The sequence below is a fragment of the Gymnodraco acuticeps genome, unplaced genomic scaffold (genome assembly GCF_902827175.1).
Source record: "Gymnodraco acuticeps unplaced genomic scaffold, fGymAcu1.1, whole genome shotgun sequence".
Taxonomy (NCBI): domain Eukaryota; kingdom Metazoa; phylum Chordata; class Actinopteri; order Perciformes; family Bathydraconidae; genus Gymnodraco; species Gymnodraco acuticeps.
Genome location: NW_022990673.1, coordinates 1,596,569 through 1,616,976, shown reverse-complemented (window position 1 = coordinate 1,616,976; position 20,408 = coordinate 1,596,569). Strand labels below are relative to the sequence as shown.

Here is a 20,408-nt window from a genome sequence, read left to right as displayed (position 1 = left end):
GGAACATTGGTCTCTGACTAGTGTGTCACTCTGTGGTCTGGAAGCATCACATGTCCATTCCCTCTCTGCTTTTCCACTTGCTTTTAATTCATTTTTCCCCCTGGTCCAGAGTGCAGCTGTAGGTTCACCAAGAGGCTGGGAAATACCCACAGCAAGCTCTTAGTCCATGACAATACACTACAACACATCAGAACTTCAACTCTCAGCCCACCGTGAGAACCAAGGACACCAAGGTTGAGTCAGCCAGACCCAAAACATTGAATATTTTCCCCTTAGAGGAAGCGGGGGAGGATGATTGGGGCACTATGAGATGGCAATTCTCTGTGTATGTGTAATTAGAAATGCCTCCAGGATGCTAAGCCCTACCAGACACCCACAACAGGTGGAGTGAGAGGGAGAGACTGAGGGAAATGGGAGAGGACAGGAAGTGCAAACGCAGCTGCTCTGAATAAAACAGGTGGAGTGCATCCATCCAACTCTCAGAGGAGAAAAAAAGGAGAATAAAACTCTTTATAAACCCAGTGAGGAGAAGTGGATAAGAACAATGCCTTGCTTTTTCTTCAGGCGTTAAATCCCTAAATCACTGCCCTGCCTTCTTTCCATAACTCCCTCCACAATCTGTAAGCCACTGTTTCTGCTGCTCTAAGCATGTGTGTGCTTGCAAGAATGTGAGTGTGTTGTGATGCATGTGGAATAGATTTGAATAGTTACTTACAGCCAGGTAGAGCATGGTAAACATTGAAAATGAGGCATGTCCTGAGAAGAAGGATTTTCTGTTGAGAGAAAGATATCTTTAGTTAGTTTTTCCAATTCTAGGAGTATTTTTCAATACACAATAAATAATGTATGTTGTGTATGTATTTGGTGTTAACACAAACCTGGCCTCCTGTACATCGCTCTCGTCACCAGTGCAGGTATAGTTGGTGATGTATCCCATAGAACAATCGATGGTGGAGAAATCTGGTTTACAAACATCTAAGAAGTGTGGCCTCATACGGCCCACTGACACCTTGGCAATGTCTGTAAATGACTGGCTGACGGCACATCCAAAGAGAAACACGCCCATCTGCAAGACCGCACAATAATATTAGACAAGATATCAATGTAGCTGTCTATAACTGATTCCGAGCTAAGCCTTGTTGGAAGGACATGTGAGATTGTCTGTTCTTACATGGTACATGTGCAGTTTACTGTGATAGCGGTGGTGTTTACAGCTAGTTTATAATCATTTCTGTACAAATGTGTCCTTGATTTTAGACAGTGGTAGACATGAGCAATTTCAACAGTCAGTGTTGCTTTAATGACAGCTATTGCTAACAAATTCCTGTAAAAAAAACAAAAAACTGTAACAAGCAGGCTAATTAAGCTAATGTTAGCACCTCAAATTGTTTGGAAACTATCTGGCAGATTTGTTCATGCTTCAAGCTTAGACATTTTAACATTGTAAGGTTCAGTAAAAGGTGTTTATTAAAATAGATTTAAAAAGCACAATTCTTCATGGCTGACCTGCTTGTAGAGGGCTGCGACGTAGGGATTTCCGACAAAAGACTTGGTTCCCTCATGAAGTTGGTGAATCCTGAAGCATTCTCCAATAACAATCTAAAAGAAAGGATCGTTTTTAGATAAAAACAAACGGCACAGATCACAAACACAAGAACAATTCTAGGTTTTTTAATGTCTGAATCTTATAGTTTTACAGTAGGTTTACATACTTATCACCATGCATTAAACATGAACAAGTTTGAGTGTTTATTCAGCAGGAAAATCTAATTTCATTCCAGGGTGAAGTCACAGATTGAAGGGATGTGGAAAGGACAGACAGGGAGACAGAATGAGTGATTCACACAAACAAGTAGAATGAGCATGGCCTGCCTTTCCCTCAGGCAGTTTTGATGTGATATGAAAGTATTAATGAGTGGTTATCAATGCTCAATGATATGCTTTTTACGTGGGATATGAAGGATAATGACACAGTGAAGGCAAAGGAAAAGTAAAACATGAAGACTAGACTGGGTTAATATCTCAGTCCGATTGACCTGACTTTGATAAAAAAAAAGAGGATTTATTTCAGGGCAATGGTCTGCTTTAAGGCTTAAGTTGAGTAGGCTAACCTGAATCTTGTGGTATTCAAGCCAGAAGGTTTTAAGTAGTGTTGGGGCCCAAGGTAAGACCTCCTCTACACTGAGGGGGCTTACACCAAGCCAACCCCCAGGGCACGTAGATGTCAATCATATCTGTACCACCTGGGGTATCTGACTGACGGACGGCTGCTCTCCACCGCTAACCACATCTCCCTTTCCTTCTCCTTCCCACACAAGGCTCCAGTCTTCGGCCTACATTCTCTCAGGAAAATATTTACCTGCCTATCTCTAAGCCAGCTGACACTCAGTGCTCTTAATGCAAATAGCATTAAGACTTTTAATGTGTACACATCTGCATGATCAGCCTTTTCCCAGGCACCCTACCAAGTTAATACAGATACATAATGTTTGCGTATTTACATCTATTGTTTGTGTGCTGTTAGGTTTGATAAACACATTTATCCTGCCTATTGGGTGGTCAGCTGGCAGGCTTAGAGCCAGAAGAAACAAACATAGTGTCGCATTAGTGTGTGTGTGTGTGTGTGTGTGTGTGTGTGTGTGTGTGTGTGTGTGTGTGTGTGTGTGTGTGTGTGTGTGCTATTGTCAATGGATTGTTTTTGATCTAAGCTTGAGATTAAAACTACAGGAGGCTGATACAGGACAGAGAAGTTTATTTGGGTTGTCGCCATTTGCATTCAAACCTCTCCGCCCCTTCTTCATCTCCCTGGCTTGGGTTATTGGTATGTGTCGAGTTTATCTTAGTGCAGACAGAGCCTGTCATAAATACTGCAGAACTTTCTGATCAGAGGAGAGGGCTCAATAGACGCCTGGAGGGTATATTTTGTTCGGCGATAGATCTGCTTATTGATCTCTATCTAGCTATAGCTAACTCTGCTTTTCACAGTTGAAACGTGGCCTTTTAGACATTGATATGTCTGACCAGTAGGACTGTTGGGATTTCCCTTGTAGCGAAGATAAACAAGAGACCCAACTGGAATCCGCTACCAATTTATGTATATGTGTGCATATCTGTGTGTGTGCCTGCATGAGTGAGCGTGCATGTGTGGTGAAGGAATGGTGTCGGCATGGCAGTAGACGCCACTAATGAAACACAGCTGTGTGAGACACGCCAGCTTTGCCCACACGTGAACATGTGAGGGAGCTAACTAACACAGTCTCCTGGTTCCAATAAGCAGAACAGCTGAGGTGGTAAAGCGTGTGTGTGTGTGTGTGTGCCCACCAAGCTGATGGCGAAGAGATGGCGAGGAGATGGCGGCACAGCGACGTCTTAGTCTGGGAACTTATGAGGGGGCTGTGCCACAAAGAGGCTGGGGGCTGTAAAGATCATCTAGCCTGACCACGTGGCACTAATTGACGTACACATACCGCACCAAATGTCATTATAACATGTTTCCACTCACCCTGACCCCCCCTCTAATTTGCTGGCACTAGACTAGGGCCATTCCCTCTTTAGAGCAGGAGTCAATGATGGGAATGAGGACTTCATGCTGTTTTCTAACTGGTGAGATGCCTCAGGCCATCAGTGAGGCACTGCAGGCATGGGAGAGAGCACTGACACATTCACCCAGGGTGATGTGCAGGGCAGAAAGGGCATGGTGTCACTGCGCAGGGATACGAGTCGGAGGTTTGGGAATGGACCAAAGGCTAGTAAAATCTCTTTGGTCATTGGCATGCATGTGTCAACCCAAACTTGGGGGGCCTCTCGCCACCACTAACTTGCTTAGAGAAGTCATTAAACAGACCATTACAAATGGTTTGGATGAGGCGAAGCTGATACGGAAGAATAAAGTATGATGAAGAAAACGTAGGATGAAAGGGGTAGGACATATAGAGAACATTTAAAGCAAAAGACTGGAGTTTTTTGGGAAAATGTTGCATGATAGAAATCACTCAAACTTCTCAAATAAGGGGTTATGTTAGTGAGACTAATCTATTGGAGTAAGGTAACCAAGATTTGAAAAGAAGTGACTTTGGAGTACAAGCAGTAAACAAAGGGAGTTGTAAAGGTCGACTTACAGAGAAGATGGCAATAAGAATGCCAACACCACAAAGCACGGCATCGCTAATGGTGTCTCCCTCTTTTCGGGGGAAGCGGATGGACTCGTCCGAACAGTAAAACCCGCGCTGGTACGGCTTTATGGTGCTAGTCTCAATGATCAGGAAAGGCAGGCTAGCTACAAAAGACACATGAAAGAGGGGAGCAAAGAGAGAGAACGACAGAAAGAGAGAGAGAGAGAGAGAGCATAAAAGCACCAGGTCAGTGACACAGACATAAACGGAGGAGAAACAGGGGGGGCACAAGGAGCACACAAAACCGGGGGATCATGGGATAAGGCAAAAAAGGGTGCTGCTTAAGGTTTTCATGTATGGTCATCTGAGAGTGATGAATTTGTAAAATCAGAAGACTGACACCATAAATGATAAGCTATGATTTAAGAGTATTTTTCTTCTCAACCACCACCATGAACCGTCAGCCATCCCCGTTTCTGCCTTCAATGTTCCCCAACACCGAGTGCTCTTTGTGTGTGGGACTTACGGACACCGAGGGCAGTGTCAACCCAACGACAGTGAGCACTGAGGAGGACACGGTGCTCTTCTTGTAGGAGTATCTCAGGCTGGAGTCACTGCAGTAGAAACCCCTCTGGTACGGGCGCACAGAGGTACGATGCAGGACCAGGCTGGGCAGCATAGCTACACATACACACATTAATGAACGGATGTATGAACCCACGCACACAATTAAAACATGGAATCATATGGCCTCATACAGATAACTCCACTTACCTGTAAGCTGAAAAGAAATCCCATTAAAAACACACTTTAACAATCCTTCACAGGTGTCTGGATGCTAACATAATCAGGTTGTTTACTCAGCACACGCCCTCCTGCTGCCTCTGTTGACAGTGTGACACACGGCTATAGAGAATTGAGGGTGATTCTTTAGCATTAGGAGACCCCTCCTGACAGGGCAAATACAGATTGACATTCAAGACTAGGGGTCCATTATTGGACACAAAGGAAACCTTCCAACATGGGTACTTGGTCAATACTACCAGAACTTTAGTGTTATAGATTGCAGGGAAAGAGAGTGCCATTCTAGTTAGAGTGTTGTTGTTGATAGAAACAGCTTAGCATAGAGGCTGACAAAAATATAGCTAGCCTGGTAATAAAATCCAGGTTTGGATGTATGAAAGAAGGAACATTTAATGTTAAAGCAAGATGTTATTACCTTTGGAGTAAGCCAGGCTAGCTGTTTTACCCTGCTTCAAGTCTTGTGCTAAGCTAAGCTAACTGGAGTCGAGCAGTGGCCACATATTTTCCATACAACTAGAGTGATATCAATCTCCTTTTTATTCCCTATAATAAAAAAACATATTTCACAAAATGACAAACAACTACTTTAACAACAGCCTTCATGAGGATCTGAAAGAGCTTGTCCAATGACCTCAACAACAAATACACAACCTGAGAGCAGTGCTAGATGTTCAATGAACTCTAAAATACAAATCTCCAAATTAAAGTACTACAGGCATGCAAACTCTGGTTGACACTGTCCTTTAAAATGTGTGAATACCAAGAAAAACATAACTAAGCCCACCCAACTCTGGAACATTTTTCGCACAAGAGCATGTTTGGTGTGTGTACGTCTGACTGTAGTAGCTCATAAATAGAGTGGGCTGAAGACATGGAGGCGTCCTGAAGACCCACACACAGACACACCAACATATACATTCATCTGCAGACTGCACAGAAACTACTCCCACATGTGGTTTGTGTGGTTAGCTCACATCACAGGGATTTTTTGACATTTGGGTCAAAGTCAGAACTCTACTCATGAATGTTTCTAATGCGGCTGAGAACCGCGGCTCTTGTCTCACTAGTGATGGGAGAAGGAGCTCATGTTACTGGTCTGTCCTGAACAACACAGCAATCATCGGTAACCATTCACACGAGACCTCAAAACACACTTTCTTATGCATGCTACCCACTCGAGGCTCCCACAGGTGTGACATCTGCCCTCACTTGAAATAAGAAAGTGTGGTCTCGGGTGCCAATGAGTCCATGTCTACACCAATATGGCCAAATAGCCATTTTTCTTCATTTTCTCCTTCTTTTTGCATATATGTGGTTTAATATATGTGGTGGTGGTGGTGGTTTTTGACCATAGGCAATTATCATTTTGAAAGCTGTCTCAAAAAAGTGATGCTTTTTTTTGGAGGGTTTGAGGTCAAGAATGAACTTTACAACTCAACTTTTAACACACACAAGGTGTCCTTGAACATAAGTGCCTTCAGATTTGTATGTAATTACAATGTTACATTTCCATGAACACTAAGGTTACTCCAACTGCTGATTCACACGATACATTTAAAGCTCCAGAACAAAGGCTTAATTGACTTTGAGGTGAGAACGTTTTGTCAACTGGTGATTTAAGAATCATCTTAGTAAAAACAACTTGAGAATTTAGAAGCTTCTTTTCATCTGTACTAAACAATACTTCCAAACAGCAGAGAGCCACTTAAAAAGCTTAAAGAGTTTTAAGCATTTTTCTATTGTTTTGAAGTTTCAGTGTAATAGAAACAGACTGTCTCTCTCTCTCTCTCTCCAGGGGTTGGCAGAGGGCAGCAGATGGGCCGGTCACAGAGGCAGACACCTGCACAAACATGGTGCCGTGCCAGGGCTGGACAGGCTGCTGGAGGGCCACACAGGGCCAGGCTCAGTGGTGTCTGAGAACCACACAACAGGCAGGGTTAGCTCTGGGTGAGCCTGTTCACACAGAATTACGTGGGCAACGGGTGTTTTGTCTTTTTGCTTAATGCCCCTGTGAAATTGGGTACAGTCAACACCTTGAAAACCAAGGGAACACCAATGCATTAAGTCCATGTAAAAAATGCTTTCTGTTGGGTAAACACACACTTTTTTTTCTGAAATAGAAAAATGCTTTCTTCCACGTCAATCTCTCTTTCTCTCATTGCTCTGCTTTTCCAATTTGTACTCTTTTTCCTTCCCTCCGTCCCTCCACTCTGTCCTACTTGTGGAGGGGGGATTCACATGCTAATGAGGAGAAGTGAAAGGAGGTCATGGGCTTACAGACATGGGAAACACACACACATACACACACACAAAAACGTGTGCTTAAACCCTAAACCGATCGAAAAACAGCACCTCAACACTATCTATTGAGAGTGAAAGAAAGCCTCTCTGTCCGCACACCGCCCAGCCTTGAAATGCCAAGCTGTTTTGTGCTGCCCCCCCCCATGCAATCTCCCTGAAAACATCCTGGTATGTGGGCATACCACATTTAGCACATGAACATCTCAGCACAAAGTTACCCCAACTCTACAGACCGTCTGAGCCTAGTCTCCTGCAATCAGTGTTGAGAAGAAATATGACCTGTTTAATGGCAATAGGACAAAGAGCGGGTGACCTTCACAGGGTCTGCTGACCCAGAGAGAGAGGAAAGGGAGTGTCAGAAAGATGGAGAGATAAAAAACAGAAAGGGGAGAAGAGAAAGAGGTGGGTTGGGCTCTTGGCAAAGGACTGTGGTGTGTCAGTGAATTAAAAACAACTATTTTACAAGATAAGATCATTCAGTGACACTAAGAAGGGGAAAGCAGCTGCACTTTTGACACAGAACCTAAATTAAACGTTTTATATCCATTGGATCTATCGTCTTCTAACTATTTTCACCAGTTGTTTTGATTGTTTTGTCTTGCTGGAGCGGTAGTGAGTTCTGAGCTTTTAGAGCCAACAAGCCTTATGAGCCTTCAACGCCCTTAGCTGCTTTTCAAAGGCACAAACAGGCATCTGAGAATAATTTAAGGCAAAAGATAAATCAATTTAGAGAAGGAGAGAGGGGGGAGCAATAGAAAGTATGAAGAATGCAACAGGCGGAAAAAACACGTGGGTGGCTTGGCGAGTTTGAGGAACAGTTCTATTTGTCTTATCAGATCCTGTCATGCATTTCTCTCTTTCAGTCTACGAGGAGAACCGTTGCAGACCACTAAACACTACTTACCACAGGTCAGAGAGAGAGAGAGAGAGAGAGAGGGAGAGGGAGAGGAGAGAGGGAGAGAGAGAGAGAGAGAGGGGAGAGGGAGAGGGAGAGAGAGAGAGAGGAGGGGAGAGGGGGAGAGAGAGAGAGAGAGAGGGAGAGGGGGAGAGGGGGAGAGGGGGAGAAGGGGGAGAGGGGAGAGGGGGAGAGAGATAGAGAGAGAGGTATTTATTTGGCTGATGCAGAGGTCATGCCGGTGCTTTATGTGCATGTGCGTGTACTGTACTTATTTTCCATCCGTAAATCCACTTACAACTTCACGCTCCACTGCCTGCTAGAATTTATGGAACAAAAATAATGTTTATATATGGTTTGCTATGCACTGCATATGTATTTACGTTTGATTGTATGTAGCTTGGTATGTATGTATGTATGTATGTATGTATGTATGTATGTATGTATGTATGTATGTATGTATGTGTGAGTGTGCATGCACCAGTTGTTTGTGTGACAGAGATTATCCAGCAAGCACTCGTTTGATTGGCTTAGGAGTTACATTTGGTATTGCGAGTTAGCTAATAGATTAGCAGGGCTAACACCATGAAGTCTGAGTTTTACACTTCACGCAGAAAAACCGTGTGTTTCTTTATCAGCTTTCTATTTCGTAAGAATTTGTTTTTTTAATGCATCTTAACAGAGTTACTTGATATCCGTTTCTTTGTCCTGCGTGGTTAAGGATAATCAATCTATTATTTCCCCTCATCTTAATACCAACTGTACTTCAGAGAATGACACAATGGTTATTCTTAAGGCAGCTTATCTTCTTTGACGTTCAAAAGGTTAATTCCCTTTGACATTGCACTAATTTCTCCATAGAGCTACACCTGCGTATCTGCTGAGACTGTAGTGGCAAGCTTCTCCCATGACTCTCTCTCCTCTCTGGCTCTCTATTGACATTTTAATGGGCTTCATGGCTCTCGGGGACAGAATTAGAAAGATATCGTGATTATGGTGAGTGAGCTGGAGCGTCAGCAGTCAGAGTGAGAGGTGAATGGGAGGCGGAGCGGTGTAGAGGAAGGGGTATTGTAGCCTGCTCTAATGGAGGATTTCCTCCTCCTGTCTCTCAAGCCCCTCATGTGACCCGTCCTAAAGAAGTGGGTCCAAGAATTCAGAGGAAGGTTAGAGAGGGCTGAGGGGGACTTGTCTGCACAGACCGGCAAGTCCATCAATCCGAATGTCTTTTCTTCTATGATTTTTCTCACTGCTCTACAACAATTCAGCTGTAAGAAAATTAATGGCTCAGCTCCGCCCAGAGTATATTCATGTTATTTGTTTTGCAAATCTTCTAGATTGCTTATTCTTTAGTATCAAGTACTAAGAAGTCATATGATAAAGTTAGGATTTTGCCTAATAACATTTGAAACTGTTAACTCCTTTAAAACATTTAGGCTTTCAAAAAAAAAATATTGTAAACTGTGAAGACAATCTTTCCAGTGATCTATTTAGAAAAACCTGCTAAATGACTGATATTGTTGTGAATTGTACATATTCCCTCCTGGGAACCGAGGAAAAAAAGTGTCTTCCAATTTCCTTTTTTTTGTGATTTCCTACCTATTTAGGGTTAAAAAAACATCTTGCAATTTAGACTTTTTTTAAATTTAATTTAATTTTAAAATGTTACAGTATGTCCACTGTAGAGGACGTCGGGACCATATTAGTTTGAAAAGACAGCCAAAATTAACAGATGGACTATGTAACGTATTATGGTTATAGAGTGATATTAATACAATAATACATTCACCTTTATTTAAAACATGAATAAGTAATTGATCTGAACATTGCTGTTTATTTGGTCAATACAAAACTAGTTTGTTTTTTGGTGAATCTTTCCAGATCTTCAAAGACTTTGTAGTCAATGTAGTGGGAAAGTACCTCATTGACTCCAGTCAGCACGGTCTGTAGGGTCATCTTGACTAGTTTGATGGATGTGGTCTCCATTTGACCTGCTCATAGAAACAAAGCTTGCATTCCTGAGGCAATTCTCATTTTTCGTGGCTCCACTTCAAATAAAAACAACAATAAGACATACGTGCTACTCTTGGCCCACAGAGGGCCATGTCTTTCCAGCTCGTCTGTCTCTATGTATCTATCTGTGCGCTCATGGAGCCTCCTGCATCTCCCCCCCCCCCCCCTTCTTCTTGACCCTCTTCTATCCCAGGTGTGAAATCCTCATCTCTCTCATCATCTGAGAGCTCAAAATCTTAATCTTCCTGAACTTTCTGGTACAGAAAATGTCTGCTTCGGTTCCGTCTCCTGCAACAATATTGAGTCATAAAGTCCATGAAGATAGTCCTGACGTCCACTAGAATGGACATTTATAAAAGGGCTGTTATTTGAAAACTTGAATTATTTAATTGCTTTCAGAACTAATTATATAGTTCCTCACATGTTAATAAACAATAATATATATGATTTTCATGGTAAAAATTACAATTATTCAACAATATTTGACTTCTCCTCCTGCTTCTATACAATTTTGTTTTTCGTATGCCAGTCATTTTGGATGAAAAGAAAGAGGAACTTCCCAGCATGCAATGTTAACCAATGACATATCACTGGAAAGACCAGGATGTCCTCTGTACAGTACATCAGGGATTGATAGAGTACCTCAAAAGAGTAAAAGGATATGCATGTTAACAAAATGTCCACTACAGTGGACATTTTCAATGGGCTGGGTCCCAGGAGGTTTGGTTTGGGATTGTTTAGAAAACAAACTATTTTAAGACACCCCCATTGGGCTCTGGATGATTGTTAGGGGCATTACTTACTTTTTCTGACATCAGTTGCAGTTCTTAACTTGATGAACTACTTAAATACAAACAAGAAACATTTCTTACCTTCTTTATCATAACAATTTATCTTAAGGAACCAATATTTCTACTAAGAAACTAGATGTGTTTGTGTCTTGTTATGAAAGAGAAACCTGATTTATGTGTACAGATCAATTACCTTCACAGGTGTATTTCATCCCAATCCCCGTCTCTGAAGAAATCTTTTGACATTCACTCAGTTGAAGCTCCACAGGTACACACACCCTGCAACATAACCTGTCGCAAAAGGACACTCCTAAGTAGATAATATGTTGTTGTTATGTAATGTGTGTGACTCTCTCAGTGTCTAGAGAGTGAACGACAGAGAGTGTGTCTTTATTGAATTAGGTGAATTAGCACAGCCCTCTTCTCCATTAATTTGGATAAAGGCCCTCTCCCACCGTGTAATTGCAGTGTGTGTTTGCATGTGGGAGGAGATTAGCATTGAGTGTGCGAACAGTGAGAGCGTGTGTGCTGTTTAGTGTATCTGATAAGAACAAGGGATCAGAGAGAATGTGGCTCAGTGCCAGGTATATTATTTTATTAGACATTATTATAGCAAATGAAGGCAGGTGAGCAGGAAGCTGGCTCCCTCAGTGGCAGTTGAAATGAATTTGTTTTAATGGAGACTTGGTACATACGCTTTATGTTTAACAAATTAAATTTGAAGAACACACAAACGCTTATTAGTATCAAACTATAACGCTGCCGTGACCTCGGTTTTAAATACGGCCTGCAAAGCAGATGCCTTGGATGTTGTGAAATCTGTCACACATCCACCACTACACAGTGCCGTTAGCCCTCACAGTTCCCCCTCTCTGTATGTCACTGAAGCCGGGAGTATGTGTGGCCTTCCAGACATTTGGGAACAGAGTGCATAGGTTGGCTGAGGTTCACGACCAGCCCTGGAAGTATCCACAGGGCCAAGGGTCAAAGGTGAGGGATGTGACATATATCTAGGATTATACTGCAGCGTAGAGCAGCCCATTTAAAACGGCCTATTAAATCTAAGAGTGTGTGCCTGTGTGTGGCTATGTGGGTGTTAAAGTGGATTACTGTGGTTCCACTGGCAACTTAAGCAAAGCCTTTCTCAAACATGTTTGAGTTGTCAGCCACAAAAGGCTTTAATAATGCTTGCTCAATGCAAATAAACAAACTCGGCTCCATAAAAACCACCCAGGTTTTTTTCTTTACGCCTAATCACTGTTTAGGAAAATATACATTTAGAATATGCACACATGTAAACAGATGTTTGGCCCTAGATATCAGTTCCTTTGTTTCCACAAGCTGCTGATGAGTTGCACACATATACAAAGCTCACAAATACACAGACACAGACACTCACACACACATTTGAGTGGCTGAGGTCAGCAGAGTGGTGCAGAGTGAATCCCTGTCCCTCTGTGTGAATGCTGCAGGGACCGGGGGGCCGCTGGCTGAAGCATGTGCTTACTCAGAGAGATTTTATTCACAGGAATAAATGCCCCTTTACACACAGGCATCTGTGGGACACTCTCTAGGGGACTTTGACCAGCAGGCACCTGCGAGGGCAGCCTCTGAATGCTGCTGCTGGCCTGTAGGTACATTTGAAGAGATGTTGGATTCAACACTGTTTTGTAGAAAATCAACTCTGGTCCACATTAGCGACTAGAGGATATTTATAATGCATTTTGAAAATATCAGTTACAACTCATCAAGATATTCCTAATGCTTGGCCGCACTGTCAGTTGAGAGAGGACAAACGCACAGCTGCTCCAGTGAAGGGAAACCTGAGCAGTGCCCAGAGGCCAGATCAGGCTGTTTGGCTGGATGGTTGGCTGGCTGGGCGTTTCTCTCTTGTTGCCATAATGGCATTATTACCCCTGGGACAAAAGCCTGGCTGCGAAGAAGAGGGCCGTGGAGTCTTTGAAACCTGACGCCACTGTCTGGATAATGCTACCCTAAACCTAATTCAATACATTCCTCATGTTCTTGCCCTCCCTCCCCTCACCTGCTCCTTGATTTCCTGCAAATCTCTGAGCACATCTTTGGCTTTCTTTATCTGAAGACTTCAGGTGTTGAATTGACCCAACAGTGTGAATGTTCCGTATACATTCCGTAATGTTAAGTATTGAAGGGAGCTTCTTCTCTGTATGTAAACAGGATAGAGCTCAGTGGCTACAGCACAGATAAGGCATGCGTCAATAAAGATGCTGCTGAGCTGATTACTGTGCAGCGCTGGCCACAGCTGAGCAGATAAGTACTACACAACACAGTCAACAATGCGTCTGGAAGCAACAGCAGCACCCATAAACCACTGATAGATAATTAAGTGGCCTTGAGTGTGCAGCAAGAGGAGTCTCTCACTCTCATCTCTACCTCATTCACTTTTTTCCCTCCCTCCATGTCATCCTCCTTCTGTCTGCCACTGGCATATTGGCCCTCGTTAACGACACAAAGAGCACTGAGATGCATCAAAAGGGGTATTGTTCTCAGTGAAACAGTGAAATCTCCCTGACCCCCAACCCCCAATCTCTGGATGCGCACAGCATGTTCACACACACACAAATACAGAGGATTGTAGTGGGCCATGCAGTAAGAGAAAGTGACAGACAGGGCCCTGTGTAGCAGCAGGGAGGAGGCCCAGGCCAGGACAGTGTGGCGAAACAGAGAGCTTTCAGCCTGTTGGCTATGACGAAGCACGGCTGTATTAGATCATGCTGCCTCTGCTCTCATTTACATTCAACCTAGTTGTGTTGATGTTAATGTTTTTTACAATGCTGATCCTATGTTAATAAGTAGAATGGCCATGTTGAGTGATTCCTCCTTCATATGATCCTAAAAAAACAGTTGTGTGCAAATTGAAAAACTTCAATGAAATGGAAAAATAAAAGCTTATCAATGAGCTCATTCGCAACACATACAACTTCACAAGATATTCATTTCCGACGTCCACTGAAAAACTCAAACACAAGCTTAAACATATGCAAGATTGACTGCTAACAAAAGTTTATGGTAGGGAACAGCCCAGCAATCCTGCTTTATCTAAATAAGCAGTTTGAGGGTGTTTACTGAAGAGGGATATAATCAGGGATGAGAGTGGAGTGAGACAGGACAAGAGTAAACTACAAGCTGTTGCTCATCTCTTTTGTCAAAGTTTTGTCTTTGATTGTGTAATTCAATTGTTTGACCGGATGGAGACGTTGGAAAGAGTATAAATAGATGAATGTGTCTGGTTTGTGTACCAACATAAAGAGAAACAGTCACATCCGTCAACATGATCCCTCTGGCTTGCCCACGGGAAACGCATGCGATACACACATACACACATAAAGCCACAGATGCCTCACACATGCTACCCACACATGCATTGCAGACTTGAGCGTGCACGTATATACACACTCTTTCACCCTTGAGGCCATACAGTCCATCTAATGACAGCTCTGGGCGCTCATTCTACCTCATAAACCCCATGGGACACACACACACACACACACCCACACAGACCTCTAATCGCAGCCCTGCGCAGACATAAACCCCAGGGGTTTGTCCTTTAACTGATGCACCAGCACCAGCAGTCACATTTCACAACAACTGGCTGAAAATGTCTGGCCGCAATGCCAACACTACAAAATATATTTCAACACAAAAATGCACACTTAAAATTGCATACATTCTTCAAGGACTAGTAGCCTTGAGGCTTGACTGTTGTAATAAACATCAGCTGATCTATATCCGATTACATAATCCAATGATGGTCTTCTGCCAGAGGACCCTCCTCACCTTCTTAAGAGCCCTAACCTCGCCTCGTCCTGCAGCCACAACATTAAAACACACCACAACGCACCACAGGCCGCCCCTAAAGCCACAGATAACACAGAGGCATGCATACAGTGATGTAATCACACAGTAAATACCATACCATATATCGACTATAGTCAGAACTGATTCTGATGTCACATTTTCTTCTACGCCGTTAAATGCATGCATCGAGCCCATGGCTGTGTGTGATCAATCAGCCTCTTTTCTGCCTGACCTTTGACCTAATAGAAGAATAGACAAGACAACATTGGCATGCAAACAACTTCCAAAACATCTCTTCAATCTATACACGTGGTCGTTCTTGGAACCTATAGCAAACAAGTTAATGGCTACGATTTGTTGATTACAACAACAACAACAACAAATGAGTGCTGCTTGGCTCGCGCACTTCATGTAGATTTGGTACACTGTCATGTTTTCCCCCCCACATAATTCCACCTCTCTTTTCCTCTGTGCCAAGCTAGATATTCATCAAGAGCACTTTTGTGCATTATTTCTCAGACTGCTCTTACTGACGGAAAAGACTCAAGCAGAACTCTTGAAAATGTTTACCCTGACAATAAGGTTAGCCGTTTTGGACTTACTTTGTTTATAGGGACATCCTAATAGGTGTTGGATTACTACTCAGTGGGTTGTCAGGCGACTTTTTTAACGCATTTACTTTACTATATATTTCTGATTGTGTTTAAGTATATGGTGATCAAAGATCTTTCATGCCATTTTTCGTCATTAGTGCCAAGCCATTTAAGAAGACGGAAGACAAGCTCAAGTGGAGAGGGAGCAGAGAGGGAAGGAAGGGGGGGGGGGAAAGAAAGGGAATGGGCTGCGAGGCCAAAAAAAAAGGACAGGATTTCATTTCACAACCACACCTACCTCTGACCGACACTACCTTTCCGTTTCCCACCCTTTCCTGAGCACTATGTATGCACATACACACACATCGTGCCCCCTGGTTCACTCACTCCCAAAATTGCACCAGATGTCACTTCAAGAGTCTTTGGCCAGGGCACTACAGCCAGATGAAGAATTTGAGAAATTCTGGAAAATATTTGTAGAGCGGCTCAGGATTGAAGTGGCTGAGGCCTGGAGAGGTAGAGGTTAAACCTCTCCAGCTTTAATGAGGGGCTGTGTGCCTGACTGCTGTCATGCTATAGCAGCTAATGGAGAGGTAAGAGTTGGGTTTGAGCCATAAAGGGTTAATTCTCCAGGGCCAGTTATGAAGCTGATTCCCCAGGCCAAAAGGTTACACTCCTCTCCGCTACCAATAACAATCTAAACGTCTGTCACGCGTGGAGAATCACGTCACTGAACACCTGACCGTAAAGCAGATCAGAGCGGATAACAGGACATTTGAGAAGCCGATGGAAAAAAGGCAATCTTGTGGCTAATATATTTGAGTGGTTAGTCACTATAGCAACACCCTGACAGATCTTGTGGAGCTTTAAAATAAACCACAGGAGTGAAAGTCAATGGAGCCAGTCCGGGGTGAATCCATGTATATATTCTGCAGAAAAGGCCCAGCAGCTCAAACTCTTGAGTGGCTTCCAAACCCAGACGCACTAATGTGTGCCAAGCAAACACACAATGTATAATCTCCTTTGCATTGTGTCAAACTTAATCTGAGTTTAGGTGAGGCTACTTTCAGAGAGGTTTTCACAATAAACATCCACTCTCAACCGGATGATAATAGGCTACCTGACAGCATGCAGCCATGTTGAGGACAGCGAATAAAATGAAGAAGTCATTTCAGTCTGCGGCGGAGGTTGTGTATTTATAGTGAGTGTATGGCGTTTGTGTGTGTTCTCCTTATAGCGACGCTACATCAACTCTGCTGCTCAGTAAGAGTGGAACCCGAGCCGAGGTGAATTCAGCAGATGATCTTGGGCTCAGCTGCCAAAATCACATGCTAACTCTGGTCTCAGCAGTTGAGCACTGGGTGGGTGTGTGTGTGTGTGTGTGTGTGTGTGTGTGTGTGTGTGTGTGTGTGTGTGTGTGATCCTGCTGTGTTTGCATCATTAGCCTTAATAAGCAGAAGCAACATAAGGAGGTAACCATTCTTTAGTTTGTGCACATGTGTGTGAGTACAGATGGCCTCAGATGTCCTTTATGCAAATAGGAGTGCTACCCATGCCTGAGGGTGTGTGTGTCATGTAGATGGACAACATACACAAAGGTGTCCCTGCACAGTGTGTGTGTAGCACCAGCTGGCAGATAGGAACTAATTAAAAGGTAATGTTAGGATATCTATGCATAGCTGTATAGTGTACACCACCCTGCTCTGATGCCACACAAAGCATTCATCTGAGCCCTACACACCCTCATTCAGGACCCTCTGATAACCCCCCTTCTCTCCGGGGCTTTCTCCTTTTTTATTTTAACTCCCCTGTCCCTCCACCCTCTGAAAACCCCATGTGTGATCCCCCCTAAACCACTAAAGTGGGCCAACCAATCCCCACTGAGCAGCCAGATTGTGTTTAGCATGACAAAAGAGAATCTGTGTGACCATTCGTGTCTGTGTGTTGTTTACATGCATTGTGTGTGTGTGTGTGTGTGTGTGTGTGTGTGTGTGTGTGTGTGTGTGTGTGTGTGTGTGTGTGTGTGTGTGTGTCTGACATGGCAAAGACAAGCTTTTACCAGTGAAGGAAGTTGGTTTAAGCAGGAAATTCACTCCACATGCGCTCAAAGCACATCTACATTTATATGCGTGCAGATGAAACAGCGTATCGTTGTCTGAGGTTCTTTAATAAGCTAACCAATATAAGCCCACTGGAAAACTTTGCATCTGTTAAGCAGATCTGCTTCAACAAATATGGAGTTAATTTGTACCATTTGTAACATCCTGGGGGATAAAATCCTGTTTCTTTGTGACAATGTTGCAATTGTGTTATTACCGTTGATGCCTCAGTTTCTCCATATAAAGCTGTGGCTCACACCTGCCCTTCTTATGCCTGGTCAGCCACGCGTCCCACCTCTCCATCTCTCTGTTAGATTGGAGAGGCATTCCCCTGCCACAACACATGCTTAAGCAATTATTCCACACAGTCCCATGGACAGAGAGGGAGGAAGAGGGCTAGAAAGGGGAGAGCCAGGGAGAGAGAGAAAGAAATTTGAAGTGGAGTGATCAGGGGCAGCTGGCCAGGGATTTGCAGGGTTCTGGGAGAGAATGTGTAGAAGTTAGAACTCCCATAATCCTTTTCTAAAAGAGAGAAAGGAGAGACGGAGGGATTGAAAACAAAGAGAAGAGAAAGGGGGGGGGGGGCACTGAGCCAGAAACTAAAAGGACTACAGTGACAACGGCCAAAAACAAACTAGCTATGAAAGCAACACAAACGCTGAATCTGGACGGGACGCCAGCTGAATAACAAGTTAGGACTAACAGACAAACTTTACATTACAAACAAGTTGGCGCAGTAAAGGCCATTGGCATCGCCTCGGCTTCAGTGACAGTTCGATCAGCTATGAATCCATTTTCAACTTTGTTACATCGATTTTAGTGTCAGTCAAATTTCATCTCTACTTTTGGACAGCTCTAGCTAGAATGGCACCTCTGGAGGATTAGGGTCAGATGAACAGGGTTCTGAGGGCACAGGAGGGGTGTCAAGGGCTACTTAAAAAGGGCAGGTTACAACACTTCAAAACACTCATGCCCCGGGTGTTGGCAGGCAGCAAGAGGACACTCTGATAGATCCCATGATGCTCTGTGGACTTTAAAATGATCAATATATGATGTGTTGACAACATGTTCATCTTGCTGTCACAGCAGAGTAACCATACGCGTGTCAGTCGATCAGCAGAATGTCAACGTCTTATATTGATTAATAAACAAGGTTTGAAGGTTGTTTGTATTGTGAGATTGTTAAAAATACACAATTTCTAGCAAACAATGTGAACGCCTGTATAATGATGCATGTTTTTGCCGCTTCTCCGGCATGGGGTGGTGTGTTGGAACTGCATGATAAGGGGATGTTGCAGATGAAGTAGTCTTGTTGTGACAGATAACGGGGAATACTTTTAAAACGATAAGGCTTTTACTGCCAACTATTAGAAAGTGAGTTCCGCTTTTAATCTATGTATTTGTTCATGCTTTTGTGAATGCAGAGTTTAAAGCAGCTGACTCAAATCAGCTGATGTGAGGCGAAAACGTAAACAATTCAAATTATAACAGAGACGGGAACACACAAAACTGTTTCAAACACTTACCAAGTAGAAGACAGAAGACGTCGAGCGCTATTAGCAGCTTCTTCTTGCTGTTGTCAACACCATTGTTGTTATTTAATGTAGAGGTTCCTCCGTTTCTTGTCTCTTGGGCCATTGCTTTCTCATACATGTACTTTTGCATTTGAATGTCCCCGTTTCAGCTCAAAATCCCACACCACGCGGTAGGTGAAGAAAGTCTGTCAGTGTCTCAAGTCCTTCAAAAAAATGTCATGCAAAGCTCGGAGGTCTCGTAAAGTTTAAAATCTGCGGATGACACGTTGTCTCGTGTTTCAATTTCTCTATAAAAAGGTTAAAATATATGAGTACTATCTGGTGAACGGACCCGCGCCACGGACTCAAGAAAGAAAAGTTGCCTGCGCTCGCAATGAATGGAAAGCCCGCTCCCCTTTATCTGTCTTGGTTCAAAGACTTGGAGTGAGTGGAATTGCGCTGCGCATCGACAGCCGCTCTTGTTATATCAATCCTTCTTCTCCTCCTCCTCCCCCTGCTCTCTTCAAGTTCCCCCAGCAGCTTCAAGGCTCAGCCCTCTTCCCTCTGCTAGCGGTGGGTAATCACCTCCATCCCTGCATGGAAAACTTTCTCAGACTGACCGAGAGGGAGAGGAGCGCGCGGACACAGCGCCCCCAGCGGTAGAGCGGCACGTGACAGACGCACTTCAGTGAAGCGGTTACCATAGTGGGAAATACTTCACTCATCTTCGTAGGAAAACATGGAATTACTCAATTTTAGAATAAAATAGAATGAACTGTATATAGACACAGAGAAGTTAAAGTCAAAACGTGCACATTGTACTACAATACATATATTACAATGAATACAGTAGAGTAAATAATATTAATAATGATATGCTTAATGGAATCTATTGTCAGGTCATGGCTGAAACCCTATGCTATTGGAGATGGGAATATATATTCTTTTGTTATCCTTAAAAAATTATAAAAGAAAAAAACGTATTCAACGATAAATATTCTAACAGTTTGTTTCACAAGTTAAGGTTGCAAGATTTATGCTGAGTAATGAGTAATGATGAAATAAAATAGAAACATGAAACATTGTAGAGATATGTTAAAAATGTGTTTTCGTCAATGCATCTTTAACATGACGCTGATAAAGATGGGAGATTTTTCGAAAACGATTAGGAAATTCTAGATTTTATAGATTCTGCCAGTACAATTACACAAATACTTTTTTATGATTCAATCTTTTTCCTTTTCATTATTCGTTTTTCTGAGGAAAAGTGGAACAGGGACTTTTGATTGGTGTGGCCAGATCACTTTGACAGAGAGTGCTCAACAGAGCAGCAGAAGTCCCAAGAGTTATACTGATTATAAATTTGACTTACACTGCCATCTAGCGGTCAAACATTAACATGTCTTTCATTTTTGTTAGTAACCCATCTTCGATATAGCCCTCCTGTTGTCT

The 20,408-nt window shown here is 43.1% G+C and overlaps 1 protein-coding gene across 2 annotated transcripts in view; it reads right to left on the bottom strand.

Annotated features, from left to right (window-relative positions):
- The window catches only part of plpp3 (phospholipid phosphatase 3), a 32,325-nt gene extending 12,775 nt beyond the window's left edge, over positions 1–19,550 (bottom strand). Inside the window, exons 1-5 of one of the 2 annotated variants that reach the window (XM_034229777.1) lie at positions 18,969–19,550; positions 4,639–4,793; positions 1,507–1,599; positions 879–1,066; positions 716–773 (exon numbers count right to left, since the gene is read on the bottom strand). In XM_034229777.1, the coding sequence (XP_034085668.1) occupies positions 716–773; positions 879–1,066; positions 1,507–1,599; positions 4,639–4,793; positions 18,969–19,107 (633 nt within the window). In that variant the 5' untranslated portion in view covers positions 19,108–19,550. Of the gene's footprint in view, positions 1–715; positions 774–878; positions 1,067–1,506; positions 1,600–4,118; positions 4,277–4,638; positions 4,794–18,968 lie in introns of both variants that reach the window. The other variant, XM_034229776.1, reaches the window with a different exon arrangement.
- Between the last annotated feature and the right edge of the window lie 858 nt (positions 19,551–20,408).